At 40.7% G+C, this 18,884-nt stretch overlaps 1 protein-coding gene across 4 annotated transcripts in view; it reads right to left on the reverse strand.

The window, feature by feature from the left end:
* Positions 1 to 2,169: 2,169 nt before the first annotated feature.
* PRKCZ (protein kinase C zeta) overlaps positions 2,170 to 18,884 on the reverse strand; it is a 173,556-nt gene continuing 156,841 nt past the window's right edge. For all 4 annotated transcript variants that reach the window (XM_033922026.1, XM_033922023.1, XM_033922024.1 and 1 more), the window contains 3 exons: positions 15,601 to 15,690; positions 7,352 to 7,467; positions 2,170 to 4,898 (listed from right to left, as the gene is read on the reverse strand). In XM_033922026.1, the coding sequence (XP_033777917.1) occupies positions 4,811 to 4,898; positions 7,352 to 7,467; positions 15,601 to 15,690 (294 nt within the window). In that variant the 3' untranslated portion in view covers positions 2,170 to 4,810. The remainder of the gene's footprint in view (positions 4,899 to 7,351; positions 7,468 to 15,600; positions 15,691 to 18,884) is intronic.

Consider the following 18,884-nt stretch of genomic DNA (forward strand, 5'->3'; position numbering starts at 1 on the left):
TTATGGACAAATTCCACATGTGATAGTACCATACTAGGGGGTATATTACCATGTTTCTGGCCAGAATGATATTACGTGTGTTGATGCTATGACGTGCCTTGGATAAACACAGAATATAAATAATAAACTATACTTCATGTGACTAATGGGCAGACTGGATGGACCTTTGTCCACATTTTTGTAACGTCGTGCTTAGATTACTGCAATCTACTTTTGACTGGTCTCCCGCAGTGCCGCCTCTTCCCCCTGCAATCTGTGCAAAACTCTGCTGCACGACTCTTCTACCAACCTCACTACTCATGTCACCTCTCTCCTTAAATCACTTCACTGGCTCCCTATCCGCCTTCACGTGCAGTTCAAGCTCCTATTGCTGACCTATAAGTGTGTTCATTCTGCTGCCCCTCAATATCTCTCCTCTCTCCTTATACACCTCTCAGAGAACTCTTCCTCAGATAAGCCGCTCTTAGCTATACCCTCCACTGCCAATTCCAGACTTCGTTCCTTTCATCTAGCTGCCCCTATGCCTGGAATAAATTGCCTGAGTTTGTCCACCAAGCCCTTTCTCTTGTTTAAAAGCAGTCTGAAAACCTACCTTTTTGATATAGCCTTCAATTCATAACCCTACTCCCCACCAACCTAGCAGGCATATGAACCATTCTCCTAACTGTATCCATGACATCCTGTTTGTCTGTCTTGTCTGTTTAGATTGTAAGCTCGTTGGAGCAGGGGCTGACTTCTTCGTGACTCTACAGCGCTGTGTACATTTGCTAGCACTAGAAAAATAGTAGTAGTAGAAGTACTATAACAATGGGCAATTTCAATTAATCAAAAAAGGCAGCTCAGTTGTAATTCTGCAATTCAATTGTGATTCTGCTTAGTGATAATATATAAAATATAAAAAAAATTGTGGAGGAAAAAAACACCTCACAACCTTGGCTAACCAGAGTCAATTTCATGCATTAGGTCATAGGTCAAAGGAAAAAAAAACCCTCCACTAATTATAATGATAATGTCCAAACAAACATTGGTCACAAAAAAACGTCGATTCAACACGTATTGTAAATGTAAAGGTAGAAGGGATTCATTCATACCAAAACAGACAGAAAAAGACTGTAGACAAAATAATATAATATAACATAACATAACAGTCTTTTTCTGTCCATTTTGGTATGAATGAATCCCTTCTACCTAACAACATTTACAATACGTGTTGAATCGACGTTTTTTGTGACTAAATACGATTGTACCTTTTGATACATTTAGTTGTATTAACAAACAAACATTGGAACATATCAAATAGCAGATGGGAGCGACAAAAAGTCAGACGTTTTTAAAAACATCCTTTTGGCACCGAGACAGATGTTTCTGGATTGTTGGGGCATATGGGGAGCTAAGGCTCATTTCTAAAAATGTCTCAGATTCTTTTTGTGGCTCCAGTCTGCTGTGGTGCTCAATGTCTATACCAAGCCTACAGCGTAGGAGGTGCTACGTGGACTCATGTTAAGAGCACAAGTGCCAGTTGGTGCATGGTATGTGCTGTGTGCCACCTGCAGTTTGATGCCCATCCCCACTCTCCACCCATGCCCCTCCAAATTATATCTGAACGGAATCAACTCTTGAAAGATTTAAAAAGCATCTAAAAACATTTCTTATTGAAGATGCATATGGCTAATAGGCTCGCATTTCTGATCAGAGAAAACTTGCTGGGAATAGTCTAGCATTAAGCATAAGCAACAAAATTTTACAGATTGTATTTCTATTATATTTTTAAAATTTTATTTTAATATGCAAACTGCATAGATGTTATTACCTGTGCAGTATATCAAAGATAAATAAAACTTGGAAACTCCTCATTACCACCCCCTAACACAAAATGCTCTTAACATGCAAATTGACATGCACGGTTTTAAATAATGCAAAATCATGCACCATACTTGTGTGATAGCAGCTACCGTATGCTAATTCACATGTTAACTACCTTTAGTAAAAGGGCCCCTAAAAACAATAAAGCTTAGCCAGTTTCACCTCCTCCCCCCAAAACCCCCAAACCAACAAAAAAACACTCCAAATTATGTGATAAAAATCCACTTATTCTGAGGAGAAAGCAACTCATTCCATGGGATTTAATATAATCAAGATTATTTTTGAAAATAAAAATAGGCTACTCGGTTGTCATTAAAGTTTTTAATTGATGTGCAAGAATATAAATGATCTTAGCTGTTATGGAGTAGTTGTTACCATCAGCTACACAATTAAAACTGATCAGCAAAGATCTCAACTAATTATACAAAACTACAAGAACATATTTACTGTTTACAATCATTAAATTAGATTTTTCATTTACTATTTGTTAAAACAGCTATATATCATTACCAGTTCCATTTGTAATATATTATGATTCTTTTCAAATCACAGTTAATCACATCCTTCAGTTTCTTTGATTTATAAAAACAAGTACTTTATATAAAAAATTTCTTCTTCATTGTGAACAGAACATTTGTCACACACTTATCCATGAGCAACCAAACTTTGAACCAGGAAATTATTTGGCAAAACAGCAACCTTTTAATATCTTAAATTAATTGTACAAAATCAAGTATTTTTTTTTTAAATATTATGCAACAAATATACAAGTGGATTTTTGTTCATCTATCTTCACCCTAAACGGATAATTGCACATCATACAAGCTTGGGGGCATGAGGAAGAGTCTGTTTTCTACCTGTGCCTGCCTCCCCCCACCCCACCCCACCCATTAGAGTTCCATGTGCTACCCCACTTCCTATATAATCCAACTCCAGCTGAGCTGAAAAGCAACATCAGTTTGTAAAACCTTGAGTTGCAAAAGATGTTCTAGGTATGTTAAATAACCACCGATTTTTTGATGAAAAAAGTAAATAATGCTTTCAATAAAGACTGAATGCAAAGCCCATTCTAGCCATTTCAGGCACACAAGTTATTTTGAGCTGCTTAGAACACATTGCGATAATTAAAAATGTTAAAGCCCAAGTGAAAACATGCAGTTGGGCTACGACTGGAAACTCGTATACAGTTATGGGATGTGCATACATTTTTGACTCACATCAATATAGACAATGTTTGCTATTTTGAGCAGATTTTGGCAGGTCTTATTCAAGCAGCATGTGAACTGGATGATTATCCAAAAGTGGTCATGTTCAGCACCTAATGAGCTGCTGTACCCTGAGAAACCTATAGATTAATGTAGAGAACACAAGAAAAAAAAAAAAGCGTTCAACAGCTCCTCTGCATTATATTAAAATCGGTGAGGCGTTACGGCACACAGTTTCTTATCTTTTTACAGTATAAGCCACAAAAAAGTAGTTACAGAAAACCTTTACGGAGAAAGGAGATGGTGTTTCCACAAGTCTTCTGTAGCAGAGCTCACAAACTTTACAAGCATTTTTAAAGGTTCTATATAGCAATGCACATTGATGGACTTTGTTCCTCAAATGGGAAAAACATGGTTTTTCTCAACAGACAAAAAATTGTCTTGGTGAATTTTTCAATGCAAGTTCCCTACTATATTACAAATGTATGGAAGGGAGTCCCATGTTAGGATGTGCATTAGGAATTTTATTCCTGTCCTTGCTTAACTCCTGACACTGTTATAGTCCTTCCATACACAAGCTTAATTTTGTTAATATACAAAGCATATTTCCGAGCAGCAACACTAGCAGATGTAAGAGGTGCGCTTTATCAGGAAAACTGTTTTTTCTTTTTCTAAAATATTTTTTAAAATAACCTAGGTTTACTATCTAATCCTTTCAATGACTAAAACATGTTCACTGGTTTAGCTATTTCTGGATTTTCTAGTATCACTGAAAAAAAAAATAATCTGCAAAAATCTAATACACAAGTCATCAGTTAGGCACTGCTCAAATTTTCAAAAAAACATTCTGTGCAAATATCCTATATCTTCCCCAATTTTTTTTTTTTGGTCTTTTATTGCTTTTGAGGTGTGACCACGTCTTAAATTTTTAACTGCTATACACAAATTCTTGGTCAAAGTGCAATATTGCTCCAATGTCCTTATTCCTTTGTACCTCAAAAGTAATCTAATATATTCATGAAGGATAGCTGTACCTGCCCTACATTTCGGATGTTGTATCTGCACCATTCCTATCTATGCAAACCCTCCTGTAACATGATAATTAAAACATGCTTCAGCCACTGATGAAAATGTTTCTAATTCAATAAAACTAGTTTTTTTTAAATGCAGTTTATTCCATGTAGGTACTTGTTTCGGTACCCAAGGTCATGGTTCGATTGCCAATAAAACACAACTCCTATTATTTCATGATGCTAAGTATCAGACTTTTGGGGGAAAAGGCATTAGAAATGAGCTTCTAACATCACCGTAGTTCTTCTTATTTTTCAGGCTCATACATTCTAAGACTGGAAGAGCGAGCGCACATATGTTGCATCTAACACTTTGGATAGCGCAATTGCCTTTCCAGTGGTCTGAAAATGGTCTCTTCTCCTTGCACAAACACTGCAAGTCCTTCCTCAAGCAGGCACAATAATCCTAATTCCCTCCTAAACAAGGCTGGTTGTGTCAGTGCCCAATAAAGGTTAGAAAACCCAATCCTGGTTTTGAGGGAGCCTCCCACCAGAAATCAGTTGTTTTCTTCTTTGATTTGGAGGAGCAGTCGTCAGTCTGTTGGTTTGCATCACTGGTTTTCTTTCTCACACTGGCATCTGTTCCTCAGCCTTGCATGCATATACTGTAGTTAAGGATACAATTTAGGGTTCATTCACATTATTAGTTCACAAGGAAAAAACACCGTTTCTTCATACTGTCTCCTCTGATGACATCAACAATGGATTAATGTATTCAAATCCTTCAAATTCTGATTGATCTATTCTTTTTATTATATCTCTGTAAATAGAAAAAAAGTTCTTTAGTACTATATTCTAGGTCCATTTTTAGTTTAAGACATACATGGATGGCAGACAGCTGGCAATCTTAGCCTTCTGAGTCCTGAGAACATCTGACAGGGCAGGTTCTAGGTATTTGCGCAGTTTGCCTATGCCTTAATCTAACCCTGCTCATGGAACACCATTGGCAGGAAGCAGGATTGCCATTTTCATAAAGTTAGCAACCTAATGCTAAGTGACAGTTTTCTGTTACTGCAGCTGGTGAGAGCTATGAACTGATAGGGAAGTTGAGATGGTTACTAGCTAAGCGAGTTAAAAGCTGAGAAAGCTATCCTTGCAGCTGGGATTTATAGTAGTGACAACTGACAGGAAAATCTTACATAGGGACAAAGCCTGGTAGAAAATGCAGTAGGAACATGGAGGCTCATTTCCAGAGCACTTAGACCCACAATTTATTCATTCATTCAATCTTCTATACCATTCTCCCAGGAGAGCTCAAGACTGGTTTACATGAATTTATTCAGGTACTCTAGCATTTTTCTATGTCTGACCTGGCAGGCTCACAATTTATCTAATGTACCTGGGGCATTAGGGGATCAGGAAACCTATCCAGGGTCACAAGGAGCAACATGGGTTTGTACCCACAACCTCAGGTTATTGAGGCCGCAGTTCTAACCACTGAGCTACATTTTTTCCCACCTCTGCATTCAACCAATGAAGAGAGAGAACTTTATACTTTAGACTGTATTAGAACTCTCACAATCTATTTGGATTATACAAATATTCAAGATCATTGATCAACCCAAAACCTGTAACTAAAGGAACTCAAAGTGTGTCTAAGTGCTTTGAAAATGAGCCCCAAAGTAAATGACAGCAGATAAAGGCCTGAACGGTTCATCCAGTTTGCCCATTAGTCACATGAATTGCAGCTTATTATTTATATGCCGTGTTTATCCAAGGCACATCACAGCATCAATACACGTAATATTCAGACAATACAAAAAGAAAAACACCAATACATATATATTGCAAAAATTTTCATCCAAGAATAGAGTCAAGATTCATGATTAAATTACCTTTTTTTTTTGAGAATCCTGGGCCATTGACCGTAAAAGCCCATTTAGCACCTTCTTTAGGTTCCAACTACTCACTCCGGCCTATCCAACCATCTCGCTTGCGGGATACATATGGTAAAGTCTGCCCAGCAATGTCCTCATGTTTTAAGTTACTTGAGTTCCCATCAATGCCCTCCTTAGCCCATCCTACACTAAATCACCATATATGGGACACAGACCATGCAAGTATGCCAAGTACCAGCCTTAGTTCTTCAAGTTATACCATTAAAAGTGGTCTGTGTTTTTTCTCTCAGCTGAACGTAACTGTAGTGTCCAGGCAGAGTGGCCAAAAAATTGCCTGGACTCCTTGTGGGAGTTAGGTTAACATAAAGTGATTATGCGACATATCTGTATTGACAGCCTGGGGGAATGAAGATGCAGTGTTCTATACAGGATAAATGGGGTCAGAGGACGGGCCCAGTGCTTGGTGTATATACAAACTCAACATAAAAGACCATTAAAAATGTATATACCAACTGGGTTTGATTCAGCTTGAGAATATGGCACCATGTAGTGTAATCACCACTGATTTCTGATTCAGTTTTAACTAACTTTTATCCATTATACTAACTTGATAGGAATTCAAAATAATTATGAGGCCACAGCAAGCTGCTTTGTGCAAAATGATCACCAAGATGTATTTCTTATCTCTCAGAAAGCCATTTCCCTTATACCAGTTTCATCATAAACAGCAGACATGTTGGGCCCGATACTAAAAAAACAAAACATGAACTCCTAAATTTGCATCCTATTTTCAGTTGAAAATTTGTTTCAAATGATTTGGATTTAACAAAAGGCTTTCATTAAAAAAAAAAGCTATACTCGGAAATCTAGGCCAGCCATTCATTTGCCTAGATTTATGAGCCTCATTTGAGTGCTGAAAATCAATGCTAAGGGCTGGATTCTATAATTAGCACCTAAAAGTGTCAATCATGCTTAGGCTCCCATTACAAAATCATGCTTAGCTGTTAGGCATGGGACAAACATACACAAGTAGCGCAAACAGCTACCAACAGTTCTAGATCTGCCAGAAAAGTTTGCATGGTAGGAGGCGGGTGCTCCCTGCTTTGCATTACAAGTAGTGCTCATTTTAATACAAATAAGCTCCTTGTAATGCATGGGATTCTCAGTGGCTGCTGCCACCCCCCAGCCGAGAACCCTTTTGTGCATCGGAGACTGAACTACCTTGCAAGTAAGAATGGCTACAAGTGAGTATGAGTTGTGCACTCAGCCCTAGTAAATTTTCAAACTCTCAAAGTTAGGAGCATGAATCCTTTGAACATCAGGCCCTCTTGTTTTAGTCTTCAGATCTGTGTTATACTTTAACTAATGGACTTACTCATCATCTGGCGTGAGCTGAACTGGTTCGCTGGTGAACTGTGTATCAAAGTTTTCCAAGCCATAGTCATCTGTAATCTGAGGCTGAAATGGAGGAATTGCTTGCTTCTTCTCCAGCTGGAAATACAGCAAGGATAACGCATTGAAACTGAAGTCAGTTTATTCAATTTTCACGGCTTATTTTAGTTCAAATGCTTCTTTCTAAAACCATTTTTTACACTATCCCCTGCACGAGCCTTGAATGATGTTCAAAAATCGTTTTAAGTCTTCCTACTGTACAAGCAAACTAATTCAGATGTTGAAAATTGGGCGTCTTAAACTGACTGAAAAGTTACAGTACAAAGAGGTTCTGATTCTACCTCATCATTGTTCTATCATCACCTACCCACTGTGAGCAGCCTAAACATTCAAAGCAAAGTTTCCTACAGGCACAGAGAGGAAAACAAAAGTCCTGTTTAATCCACCTCATCCAGGCCTAATGGGCTACTGTAATGTACAACACTCAAGAAAATCTCACGCCAGGAATGAAGCAGCTGCTACCTGTTAGCAAAAGCAATTGAGGGAATGCATTAAGATAAAGGAAACCAGTATGTGTTCGACAAACAACAAAAAAGGCATTCTGAAACAGTGAGGCCCCGATGCTCAAAAGATTTCTGGGCCAGTAAGACTTGTTAAAACAGTCTTACTGGCATGGAAACTCTCCTCCTGATGTTCAAATGGATTCTTCATAGCTGCTACCGATCCTCATAGCAGCAGCTACCCAGAACCCTATGCAAATGCATTACGAGGAGCTCATTTGTATTCTATTTTTTTATTTTATTGATTGATATAAAAGAAAACAATACAAATATAAACAAAACCAGAAGGCACAAGTAAAAACAAGTACAAAGGCAAAACATCCAGGTCTGATGTGTGGTAACTTCAGCACATGGCCAATGAACACCTTACTGAATAACCCCCCCCCCCCCCCCCACCAGAAAAAGGATGGAATGTGTGCAATCAGAAGAAAAGGAAAAAGCATCACCTATAGAACCATTATGGCAAAACTGCCGGCTCAGAATGGGCCCGCTGCCAATTGACGTATAAATCCCAAATCTTGTAGTAGACAGTCAATTGATTCCACTGGAAAGCAGTCAGTTTAGATAGTTGTTGGATATAATTCACTTTCACTAGTAACAACAGAGAAGGCAGGCGTCTCTGGTCTGTTCCAATATTCCCAACACATCAGAAATAAATTGCAAGACCCATTCCCAGTATTGCTGAGCCCTGGGGCAATACCACCAAATATGCTCAAAGGTACCCAAAGCCCCGCAAGCTCTCTAGCAGAGATCAGATCCATGCCCAAATATAGCTTTAAAGCAAACCAGGGCATAGTACCAATAATGATACAAGTATTCATATCCTACCATATTGCTAGCAATAGAAACTTTAAAAGAAGTGATTGGAAAAATCTTACCCCATTCCTTATCTGAGTAGCATTCACCAAGGAGTGCCTCCCATTGCTGTTTATAGGTTAATGGTACTGCAAGATGAGTTAGCTGGGTTCATAGACAGTAACGCAGAAGACAAAGGCACGCGCCGACAACTGAGCGCAAGATGGAGGCGCGCGCCGAAGAAAAAGACTGTTTTTAGGGGCTGCGGCGGGGGTTTTTGTTGGGGAGCCCCCCCCACTTTACTTAATACATATCGCGGCGGCGTTGTGGGGGATTTGGGGGGTTGTAACCCCCCACATTTTAGTGAAAACATAACTTTTTCCCAAAAAACAGGGAAAAAGTTAAGTTTTTAGTAAAATGTGGGGGGTTACAACCCCCCACAACGTGGCGCAATCTGTATTAAGTAAAATGGGGGGGTTCCCCCCCATACTCCCCGTCGTAGCCCCTACAAACAGTCTTTTTCTTCGACGTGCGCCTCCGCGCTGCGCTCAGTTGTCTGCTCGCGCCTTTGTCCCGGCGCGCTTTTGACCTGACACCGTTAGCTGTGCAGTGTACAGCCTGGTGATGCTTCCCCGACCACTCCTCCTTGTAAACGCCATCTCAAAAGAAGTATCCAGAGATCTCAAATCCTGTTGGGCCCTCCTCTTAATACAATTCTCTGTCTATAAGGAAACGGATCCCTGGAAGACAACCTATATTCCTTCACCAAGGTTCTCAAATGGGAGCAAATCACCAGACTCGAAAGAGTTTATGATTGCAATTTTTTTTGGCAGCTCTGGAGCTGCCGGTAGCTGTTGTGCATATGTTGTACACTCACACAACACACGCACAACAGCTGGCACCTTTCCCCAACCCCTCTGCCCAGAAAAAAATAAAAAAGATTTCACTTGCCATTCTCCTCCTCTGCTCAGCTGATGGTGGCTTTGGAGCCATGATCAGCTGAGAGCTGGCAGAGGGGAGAGCTGTAGCTGCTGGTTTAGCTAATTTGGGATGTCCCCTGCCAGCCCCAGCTGATCCCTGTCTGCTCCTGCAGGAGGAAGAGCTATGCCTAGTGAATGCTCTTCTGAGCAGGGACAGGTTCCTCCCTTCTTTACATAAGAACATAAGAATGGCCTTACTGGGTCATACCAATGGTCCATCTAGCCCAGTAGCCCATCTTCACGGTCACCAATCAAAGTCACCTGGCAAAAACCCAAATAGTAGCAATATTCCATGCTCCCACAAACTAAAAATAGAAATAAAAATTAAACTGAACCCCCAAGAAGCCATACTCTGCATACAGTGCAACACTAAAGAAAGAGAAACTGGTTAAAAACTTGCATATTCCAATCACTACATAACAAACTATCAAATAAAAAAAATGGAAAATATGATACCATTTTATTGGACTAAATACATTTTCAATCAGTTTTCAAAGGGCAAACCCCCCCTTCCTCAGGTCCAGACTATATACTGCTGTTGTGGTATCCTGTTCTGACCTGAGAAAAGCATTTTTGGTTTCTGAAAGTTTGTCAAAAAGGTATTAAAAATAGCCCTATAAAAATATTTCCATTACAGTGCTCCCCCGCGAATTCGCGATCCACGGTCATTCGCAGTATTTTCCGACCACGAATGACCTGGCAGGAGAGGGCAGCTGAAGCACCGGCAAGTGAAGGAAATCACTCGCGGTATGCTCCGATCGCCTCTTCCTGTGATGCCCGACTTTAGTACAGGAAGACGCAATCGGAGCATACCGTGAGTGATTTCCTTCACTCGCCGGCGCTCCGGCTGCCCTCTTCTGCCTCTCCAGCTACCCTCTTCTGTCTCCCCTGCTAAAAACCGTATTCACGGTTTTTCAACATTCACGGGGGTTCCTGGAACGGAACCTCCATGAATATCGGTGGAGTACTGTATTCCTATTTTTATTAATGTTTATTAACACACTACCAGCTTTCCTTTATTAATGTTTCTTAACACAATTACTAAACTACTTTATCTTAAATGTAAAATAAAATTCTTTTTTCTACCTTTGATTAGCTTCAATTGTGTTGGTCCCAGCCTCTGGTTTCTGCTTTCCTCATTTTCTTCTAACTCTCTTGCCAGGATTTCCTATCCATTTGTTTCTCTTTTCTCCTTTTCTTTTCAGCTTTCTTTATTTTCTGCCTGTTTAGATTAAATTCTTTCTTACCATCCAGTCCTTAATTTTCCTCTTTTCACTGTATCTACTTATAGCTTGCCACCTCTTTCCTATTTTACTTCCTCTTATTCTCCCAGTATCTCACTAACTCTATTCTATTCCCATCTGCCCTTTTTCTTTATCCCCTCCTTTCATCCAGCGTTAAGTCCCCTATCCTGCTCACTTCAACCCAGCGTCTTCCCCTCTCTCTTCTCTCTGCTTCTATCAGTGTTTGGCTACCCTTTCTCTCTTCTCTCTCCATCAGTGTCTGCTCCCTAGATGGCTGAGGGGGAAAAGTGGCACCCATGGAAGACAAGGCCATAGTGGAGACTATATTCATTCTGTTTTCATTTTCACTGAGGAAGATACCAGTGCCAGAAATAGCATACAATGCCGATGAGAGAGAAAATGAAACAAATCTCTGTGATCCTGGAAGATTTAATGGGGAAATTTGATAAATTAGAGTAGCAAGTCACCTGGACCAGATGATTTAGCCAAATTTTTCAATGAAAAGATTTCCACCATAAGGAGCTCTTTCCCCTCAGCAGTCTCTTACAATTCTCTTCCTCCCAATGACTCAAACCCTATCCCAGCGGATAGATCCTGGACGACATTTGAACCCATATCTGAACCCCAGATCTCTAAACTCTGCCTCAGACTGAAATCCTGCAAATGCATCTTAGATCCTTTCCCATCCCACCTTTATGAAAACATTCCTGCCATCTCCTCCCTTACGAGACTCATTAACTCTGCTCTACTATCAGGCTTGTTCTCCACAAAAATGGGCCACATTGCCTTGTCACCTATTCTGAAAAAAGCCGATCTCGACCCCTCCCTACTATCAAACTACCGTCCCATAGCAAATATCCCTCTACTTACCAAACTTCTAGAAACCATAGTTGCTACCCAGCTCTCCTCCTATCTCGAGAGATTCTCCATTCTTCACCCCTACCAACATGGCTTCAGACCCTGCTTTAGCACTGAATCCCTCCTAGTTTCCCTAATTTCAAAGGTACAACTACACTCACGTAACAAATTCGCTGTCCTACTACAATTCGATCTTTCCGCTGCTTTTGATGTCGTCCATCACGACATACTACTTTACCAACTTTCCGAGATTGGAATCGACTCCACCGTCCTAATGTGGTTCTCAAACTTCTTACGCTCCCGTTCCTACACCGTCAACACAAATGGCACCATGTCCACTCCTTGGACTCCATCTTGCGGTGTCCCTCAGGGATCACCCCTTTCCCCTATTCTCTTTAACATCTACATGTCCTCCCTGAAACTCTTTCAACTGTCCCCCCTGGAAACAATCTACACTTATGCAGATGACATCCTTGTCCTCCTTGAGACTGACCAGAACCTCACCAACCTCCACGAAAACATTACAGCTTGCATAATGAGACTCCGTGCCTGGTCCCTCTCGGTACAGATGAAACTAAATGAATCTAAAACTAAACTACTCTGGCTCGGCCCAAAATTCGAACACCTGCCCACACTTTTCACACTACCCACAGGCGATACACTACAGCTCGAGTTCTCATGCAAGGTCCTTGGTATCACTATCGATTCCTCTCTCTCCCTCAATGACCACCTCAACTCCTTGGCAAAATCATGCTTTTTCAGCCTTCACATGCTGAGGAAAGCTAGATCTTACTTCAGCCAACAACACTTTGCCATCCTTGTCCAATCCATCATCCTCTCCAAACTAGATTACTGCAACGCCATCTACTTAAATCTATCAAAAAAAAGTATTCTAAGACTCCAGCTAATCCAGAATACTGCAGCCAAACTGATCTTCTCAAAACGCAAGTCTGACCATGCCTCCCCACTCCTTGCCAAACTACATTGGCTCCCAATAATCTCCAGAATCCATTTCAAATGTTCCTGCCTGGCTTTCAAGATCATTCACGGAATCCTGCCTCCTCTTATCCCACTGTCTTTCAACTCCTCCAGTCCCGACTCCTCCAGAACTGCCCAAAGGCTTAAACTAGCCTTCCCCTCTCCACGCGGCATCCACTATTCAGGCAAAATGGGAAAATCCCTTCTCTTCAAAATCACAGGTCTTTGGAACGACCTCACCACCCCGCTGCAGAACCTGAGCTCCCTTCAGTTATTCCGCAAACAACTGAAAACCTGGCTTTTCAGCAAATTGTAGCTCTATCCTTCCCCCCTTTCTCTCCCCCCTTCTACACATAAGTTCATGTAATCCTTTTTCTTCTTCTCTACCCACTATTTTAAGTTCTTGTAAACCGTGTCGAGCTCCATTCTCATGGAGATGATGCGGTATATAAACTTAAGGTTTAGATTAGATTAGATATACATCTCCGAGTACTTATAGAACTGAAACATGAACTTGCAGAGCTACTACCGTATTTCCCCGAAAATAAGACCTAGCATGATTTTCAGGGTGGATCTTAATATAAGCCCTACCCCAAAAATAAGCCCGTTATATCAACCCCAGAAGCCTAACCCGAATGTCCCTGGATTCGCCTGCAGCAGCGCTTCCCCACCGCTGATCCTCCCATCTTTCCCTCCTATCCGAATCCTGCTGACCCTCCCATCGCAAAGACTGACATACCTCCTAACAGCAGCGTTGACAGCATTTTAAACAGGCTTCTTCACAGTCTTCTCCCACTAGGTCCTACACTCTGCTGCATCACTGATGATGTCATCAGTGATGTGGCACAGGGAAGGCCCCGGCGGGAGAAGGTTGCGAAGCAGCCTGTTTAGAGTGCTGCCAATGCTGCTGTTAGAAGGTATGTTGGTCTCTGCAGTGGGAGGGTCAGCGGGGTTTTGGATAGGAGGGAGAGCTGGAAAGATGGGAGGGTCAATAGAGATTCACCTGCACGGGGGGGGGAGGATGGGAGGGAGGGATAGAAAGATGCTTACTCAAGGGTTATGCTGCACAGGGGGATGGGAGGGAGGGAGGGATAGAAAAATGCTGCAGAGGGAAGGCACAAGGGGATGGGTGAGAGGGGGAGGAAAGATGCTGCACATGTGAGGGAGAGAAAGGAAAGAAGAATTGGGGTGAAGGAAAGGAAGGGAGAGCTGATCATTGTACATAAGAGCTGCCATACTGGGGCACACCACAGGTCCGTAAAGCTCAATATCCTGTTTACAATAATGGCCAATCCAGGTCACAAGTATCTGGTAAGAACCCAAAAAGCAAAACATATTTTATACTGCTTATCCTAGGAATAAGCAGTGGGTTTCCTCACATCCATCTTAATAATGGCTTACAGACTTATCTTTTAGGAATTTATCCAAACCTTTTTTAAATTCTGCTAAGCTAACTGCTTTCACCACATTCTCTGGCAACGAATTCCAGAGTTTAATTATACACTGAGTGAAGAAATATTTTTCCTATTTGTTTTAAATAACTACTACTTAGTAGCGTCAATATATGCCCCCTAGTCCTAGTATTTTTGGAAAGAGTAACAAGTGACTTGCATCTACCTGCTCCACTCTATTCGGCATTTTTAAACTTCTGTCATATCTCCCATGAGCCATCTCTTCTCCTGGCTGAAGAGTCCTAGCCACTTTAGCTTTCCTCATAGGGTAGTTCTTCCATCCCTTTCACCATTTTCATCACCTTTCTCTGTACCTTTTCTAATTCCGCTATATCTTTCTTGAACTGCAGTGACCAGAACTGCACACAGTATTTGAGGTGCAGCCGCACCATGGAGTGATACAAAGGCATGATAACATTTTCATCTTTGTTTTCCATTCCTTTCCTGATAATCCCTAACATTCTATTTGCTTTCTCAGCCATTGCCACACACTACAGCTATAGCTCAGCAGGGTTTATAAAAGGTTTGGATAACTTCCTAAAAGAGAAGTCTATAAGACGTTATTAAGATGGATTTGGGGAAATTCAATGATTATTCCTAGGATAAACAGCATAAAATGCATTTTACTCTTTGGGATCTTGCCAGGTGCTTCTGACCTGGGTTGGCCACTGTTGTGGAGTGGTGTACTGGGCTTAATGGACCTGTGGTCTGTCCAAGTATGGCAGCTCTTATGTAACGGCTGTTCTGCATGGATCATAATGGTGCTTAGCTTTGGTCAACCTATATGGAATTTCCCCTCTGTGCCTATAGGAATTGCGCTGAAAACCTCATCCAGAATACAAACGACAAGTAGTGAAGTCATTCACGTGAACATGCAGCATCCTGTGCAACTTGAGAGCAGGTTTTCACCTTAAAAATTCTGCACAAGAACGGCCTATGTGCTATATAGTCTTAACACATAACTGTCCTGCAAACATCAATGTTATTAGGGTTACAATATGGCTCCAGAAAAAGGAGGAAGGAATGAGACATCCGGGTTTTACTTCCATTGAAAGCAATGGAAGTAAAACCCCGTATATGTCTCAATCCACCCTCCTTTTTCTGGAGCCATATGGTAACCCTAATGTTATTCTTATATTACAATGTTCTTATAATCAAGCAGTTTTATGAAATTATTTAAAAACCTTGCCAATATTTCCCAGGAACTGTTCAATTACTTTACAGTTCTTTTAATGATAAATGTGAATAGGACCATATTACCTCATTTCTCTTTAGATTCTAACTACCACAAAAAAAAAAAAAAAAGGTAATTGATCCCTCAATCCCCACTCTAAAAAAACGGGATGGATGAATGCTTTTATTTTACCAGATCCCAGTCTATGCTGCGGAAGAATGTATGAGACTTGATATCTGAAAATCCCGTTTGCAGCTGGCAGCCGAGTCTTTCTTTTGGATCCTGTGAAGGTAAAAAGAAGAGGATTCTTTGAAAGCGGGTCTATGAATTACTTGGGGAAGCTTTCAATCCAGTTGTCCAACCACATATGTGCTCTTTTCCAGGTAACATCAGCTTCTAATCCTTGACACACCTTTCAGAATACACCATTAACATCACAAGTCTTTTTTTTTTCCAGGTAAAGCCAGCTTTTGAAACATTTACTCAGTAAGCATAACGCATCCATTCCTCAGAAAAACAGTTTACACGAACCCAGTGATAAAAGCATAGAACACCCCCTGTTTGAGAGCAAACCATCACCCCAAGAGTTCTGTCCATTACAATGTTGTTTTCATCCTAAACCCCAATTACAATCAGTTGTCATTTCTTCTTCCTCTCATTGGTAAAAAAATGCTAACTTCTGATTCTAATGTCAAGCACACTTGGAATCAGAAAAATATATTCTAGACATCTCATCATAGCTAGAAAGAGTATTACTGTGCATTGGAAACTGTCACAAGTTATTTTTACTGAAAAGACAGATATTTTAATTAGAAAAACCACAGCTGGAACTGGATGTTATAAAGCAGTGTTTCTCAACTCAGTCCTAGAGTACCCCCTTGCCAGTCAGGTTTTCAGGATTCAACAACGAATATGCATTAACTTCATTTTCATGCACTGCCTCCATTATACACCAAATTTCTTTCATGCATATTCATTGTGGATATCCTGAAAACCTGACTGGCAAGGGGGTACTCCAGGACCGAGTTGAGAAACACTGTTATAAAGTACAGTGGAACCTTGGTTTACGAGCATAATTCGTTCCAGAAGAATGCTCGTAAATCAAATTGCTCGTATATCAAAGCGAGTTTCCCCATAGAAAGTAAGGGAAACTCGCTTGATTCGTTCCCCCCCCCAAAGCCAGCAGCACTGCTCTATCCCCCCCAAGAACCGGCATTGCTCCCCCCGCTCAAGAAGGCCCCCCCTGCGTGATCCGGAATCTCCCCCACCACGATCCGGCATCCCCCACGCGATTCGGCATCCCCCATGCAATCCGGCACCCCCCCTACCCACCCGAACACTTCGCTTACCCTCCAGCTTGCACCGTCACCAATGCACAGGACATGCCGGTGCTTGAAGATCTGCAGTCCTTTTTGCTGGGCCTTGAGCATCTGCGCATTCCCGGTCTCTCCGAGATCGCGGGAGGGGGGAGGAGGGGGGTGCCAGATCGTGGGGGAGATGCTCGTACATCAAGACAAGCTTGGTTTGCAAGGCACCAATTTTGCGAATGTTTTGCTCGTCTTGCAAAACACTCGCAAACCAGTGCACTCGTAAACCGAGGTTGCAATACCATGGTCACAATCTCATGAAACACAATCTCCACAACAAGCTAAGTAGACAGTGTGTAAGAACTAACAATGGTAAAGTAAGTATAAAAGAAACCATCGCTTGCAAATAGAGAATGACATGGGGACTCAATTTACCCGTCCTCATGAGTTTTGTCGCTGCCTCGGCCCCTTTCCTGTAAGCTCTGCCTTTAACAGCACAAGCCTGGATCACTTATGATTTTAAAGTGTTTGAGGCTTGTGCAGATGAGGATGGATCTTAAAGGAATGGGGCAGGGACAGGAAAAGAACTCGCTGGGATGGGAAAAGTAGTTACCGTGGGGACAGGGAAAAATTTATCCTGGTGTCATTCTCTATTTGTAAACACAAAAATATGAAAAGATCAGCAACTTGTTTTCAGAAGCTACAACTGGAAGAAAATCATAGGAAACTAATAGCAAAAGGCAGTATAAGACTTCTGACTCAAGCATTAGGTTCCTAGCAATGAAAGGAGTCTCATTTTGGATAATAAGCTCTGAAGTCTATATAAGAAACCGTGCTACGTTCAGAATAGTGTCAATGCATATTAGAAATGTCGTTAATGTGGGTTATATGCATCATTTAAGGCTGCCAACTGGATCCAGATTTGCAAGACAGGTTTGACATAGTCCTGGATTTACTCCAGTGTATGCTGGGACATGCAGTCTTGCTTTTATTTTTTTTTTAATTCTTTATTTTGATTATTCGTTACAATAACAACAAATATTCATGAATATCTACAAAAACTCTGTATATAAAATACATTGAAACATATATGAAGTAGTTAATCAACCATGATCTAGTTCACATTATAATGGTCGCCAGCTTTTTAATTAGGAAATCAAATCTATCTATCTATCTATCTATAATCTTCCATCATGGACAGGCTTAGTTGTGGCTTACTTTATATATCATACAACATCCTCCTAAACTGAAAATAACAATGTTAGAAATTAAACTTTCAGCAAAGGTTTTTCCTTAATGAAATCTTCTAACTGGGCTGGATCAAAAAACACATATTTGTCACTCCCATACGAGATAAGGCACTTGCATGGAAATTTTAAAAAGAAGGTAGCTCCAACTGCCAAAACCTGTACAAGTTAATGCTGCTTTTAATATTAAGGATGGTATAATGATTCATGCTAAATTAGAGAAACTGGAGATTTCTATGAGGGTTAAAAACCTTCATTTATTAAATTTTCCTATCACACATTACTTGTCTTCTTTAGAACTCTTGAGAATGTATTTGAGGGAGATATTGCATTATACTAATGTGGATACTTTTGAACCTGACATCCTCTATTACATCTCAAGAGTTTCTAAGGAAATAGCAGAAGGTGAAATGGACAAACTAGGTTCACCTGATAGTTTGAATGTATCACAGTTTCTCGAATCTTCTAAAGACTTAATAAATAAATGGGCAACCCTTCTTGTGGCTTTTAAGACAGTTAGAAAAACAAGCTATTTTGAAATGATATGTTTTGAAAAAGCAAGACCTGTTTTGTGGCCAACGAGTAATCATTTTTCCTGATGTCTCTAGACATACCCAATTTAAAAGGAAGCAATTCCTCCAGCTAAAGTCTTGCTTTTCTTAGGGAACACAACCAGGGCTGTGCATCAGTACGTAAAACCTTCAACTCGGACTCCTTTATTTATATATCTATACAGGTGTTGTACTACATGCAAAGTATGACTTTTTGGGATTTTGGTTTAATTTATGTTAACCATTTTTGGTCAGCTATTATGGATTTGGCATTTGTGTGCGACTGAGGTATTCTGTTAGCATGGTTTTTCTATGCAGCATTTTGTAGTAATTTGGTTTGTTCAGTTGCCTCGATAGCAGAGGGACATTTA

Source organism: Geotrypetes seraphini, chromosome 15, assembly GCF_902459505.1.
Source record: "Geotrypetes seraphini chromosome 15, aGeoSer1.1, whole genome shotgun sequence".
Taxonomy (NCBI): Eukaryota; Metazoa; Chordata; class Amphibia; order Gymnophiona; family Dermophiidae; genus Geotrypetes; species Geotrypetes seraphini.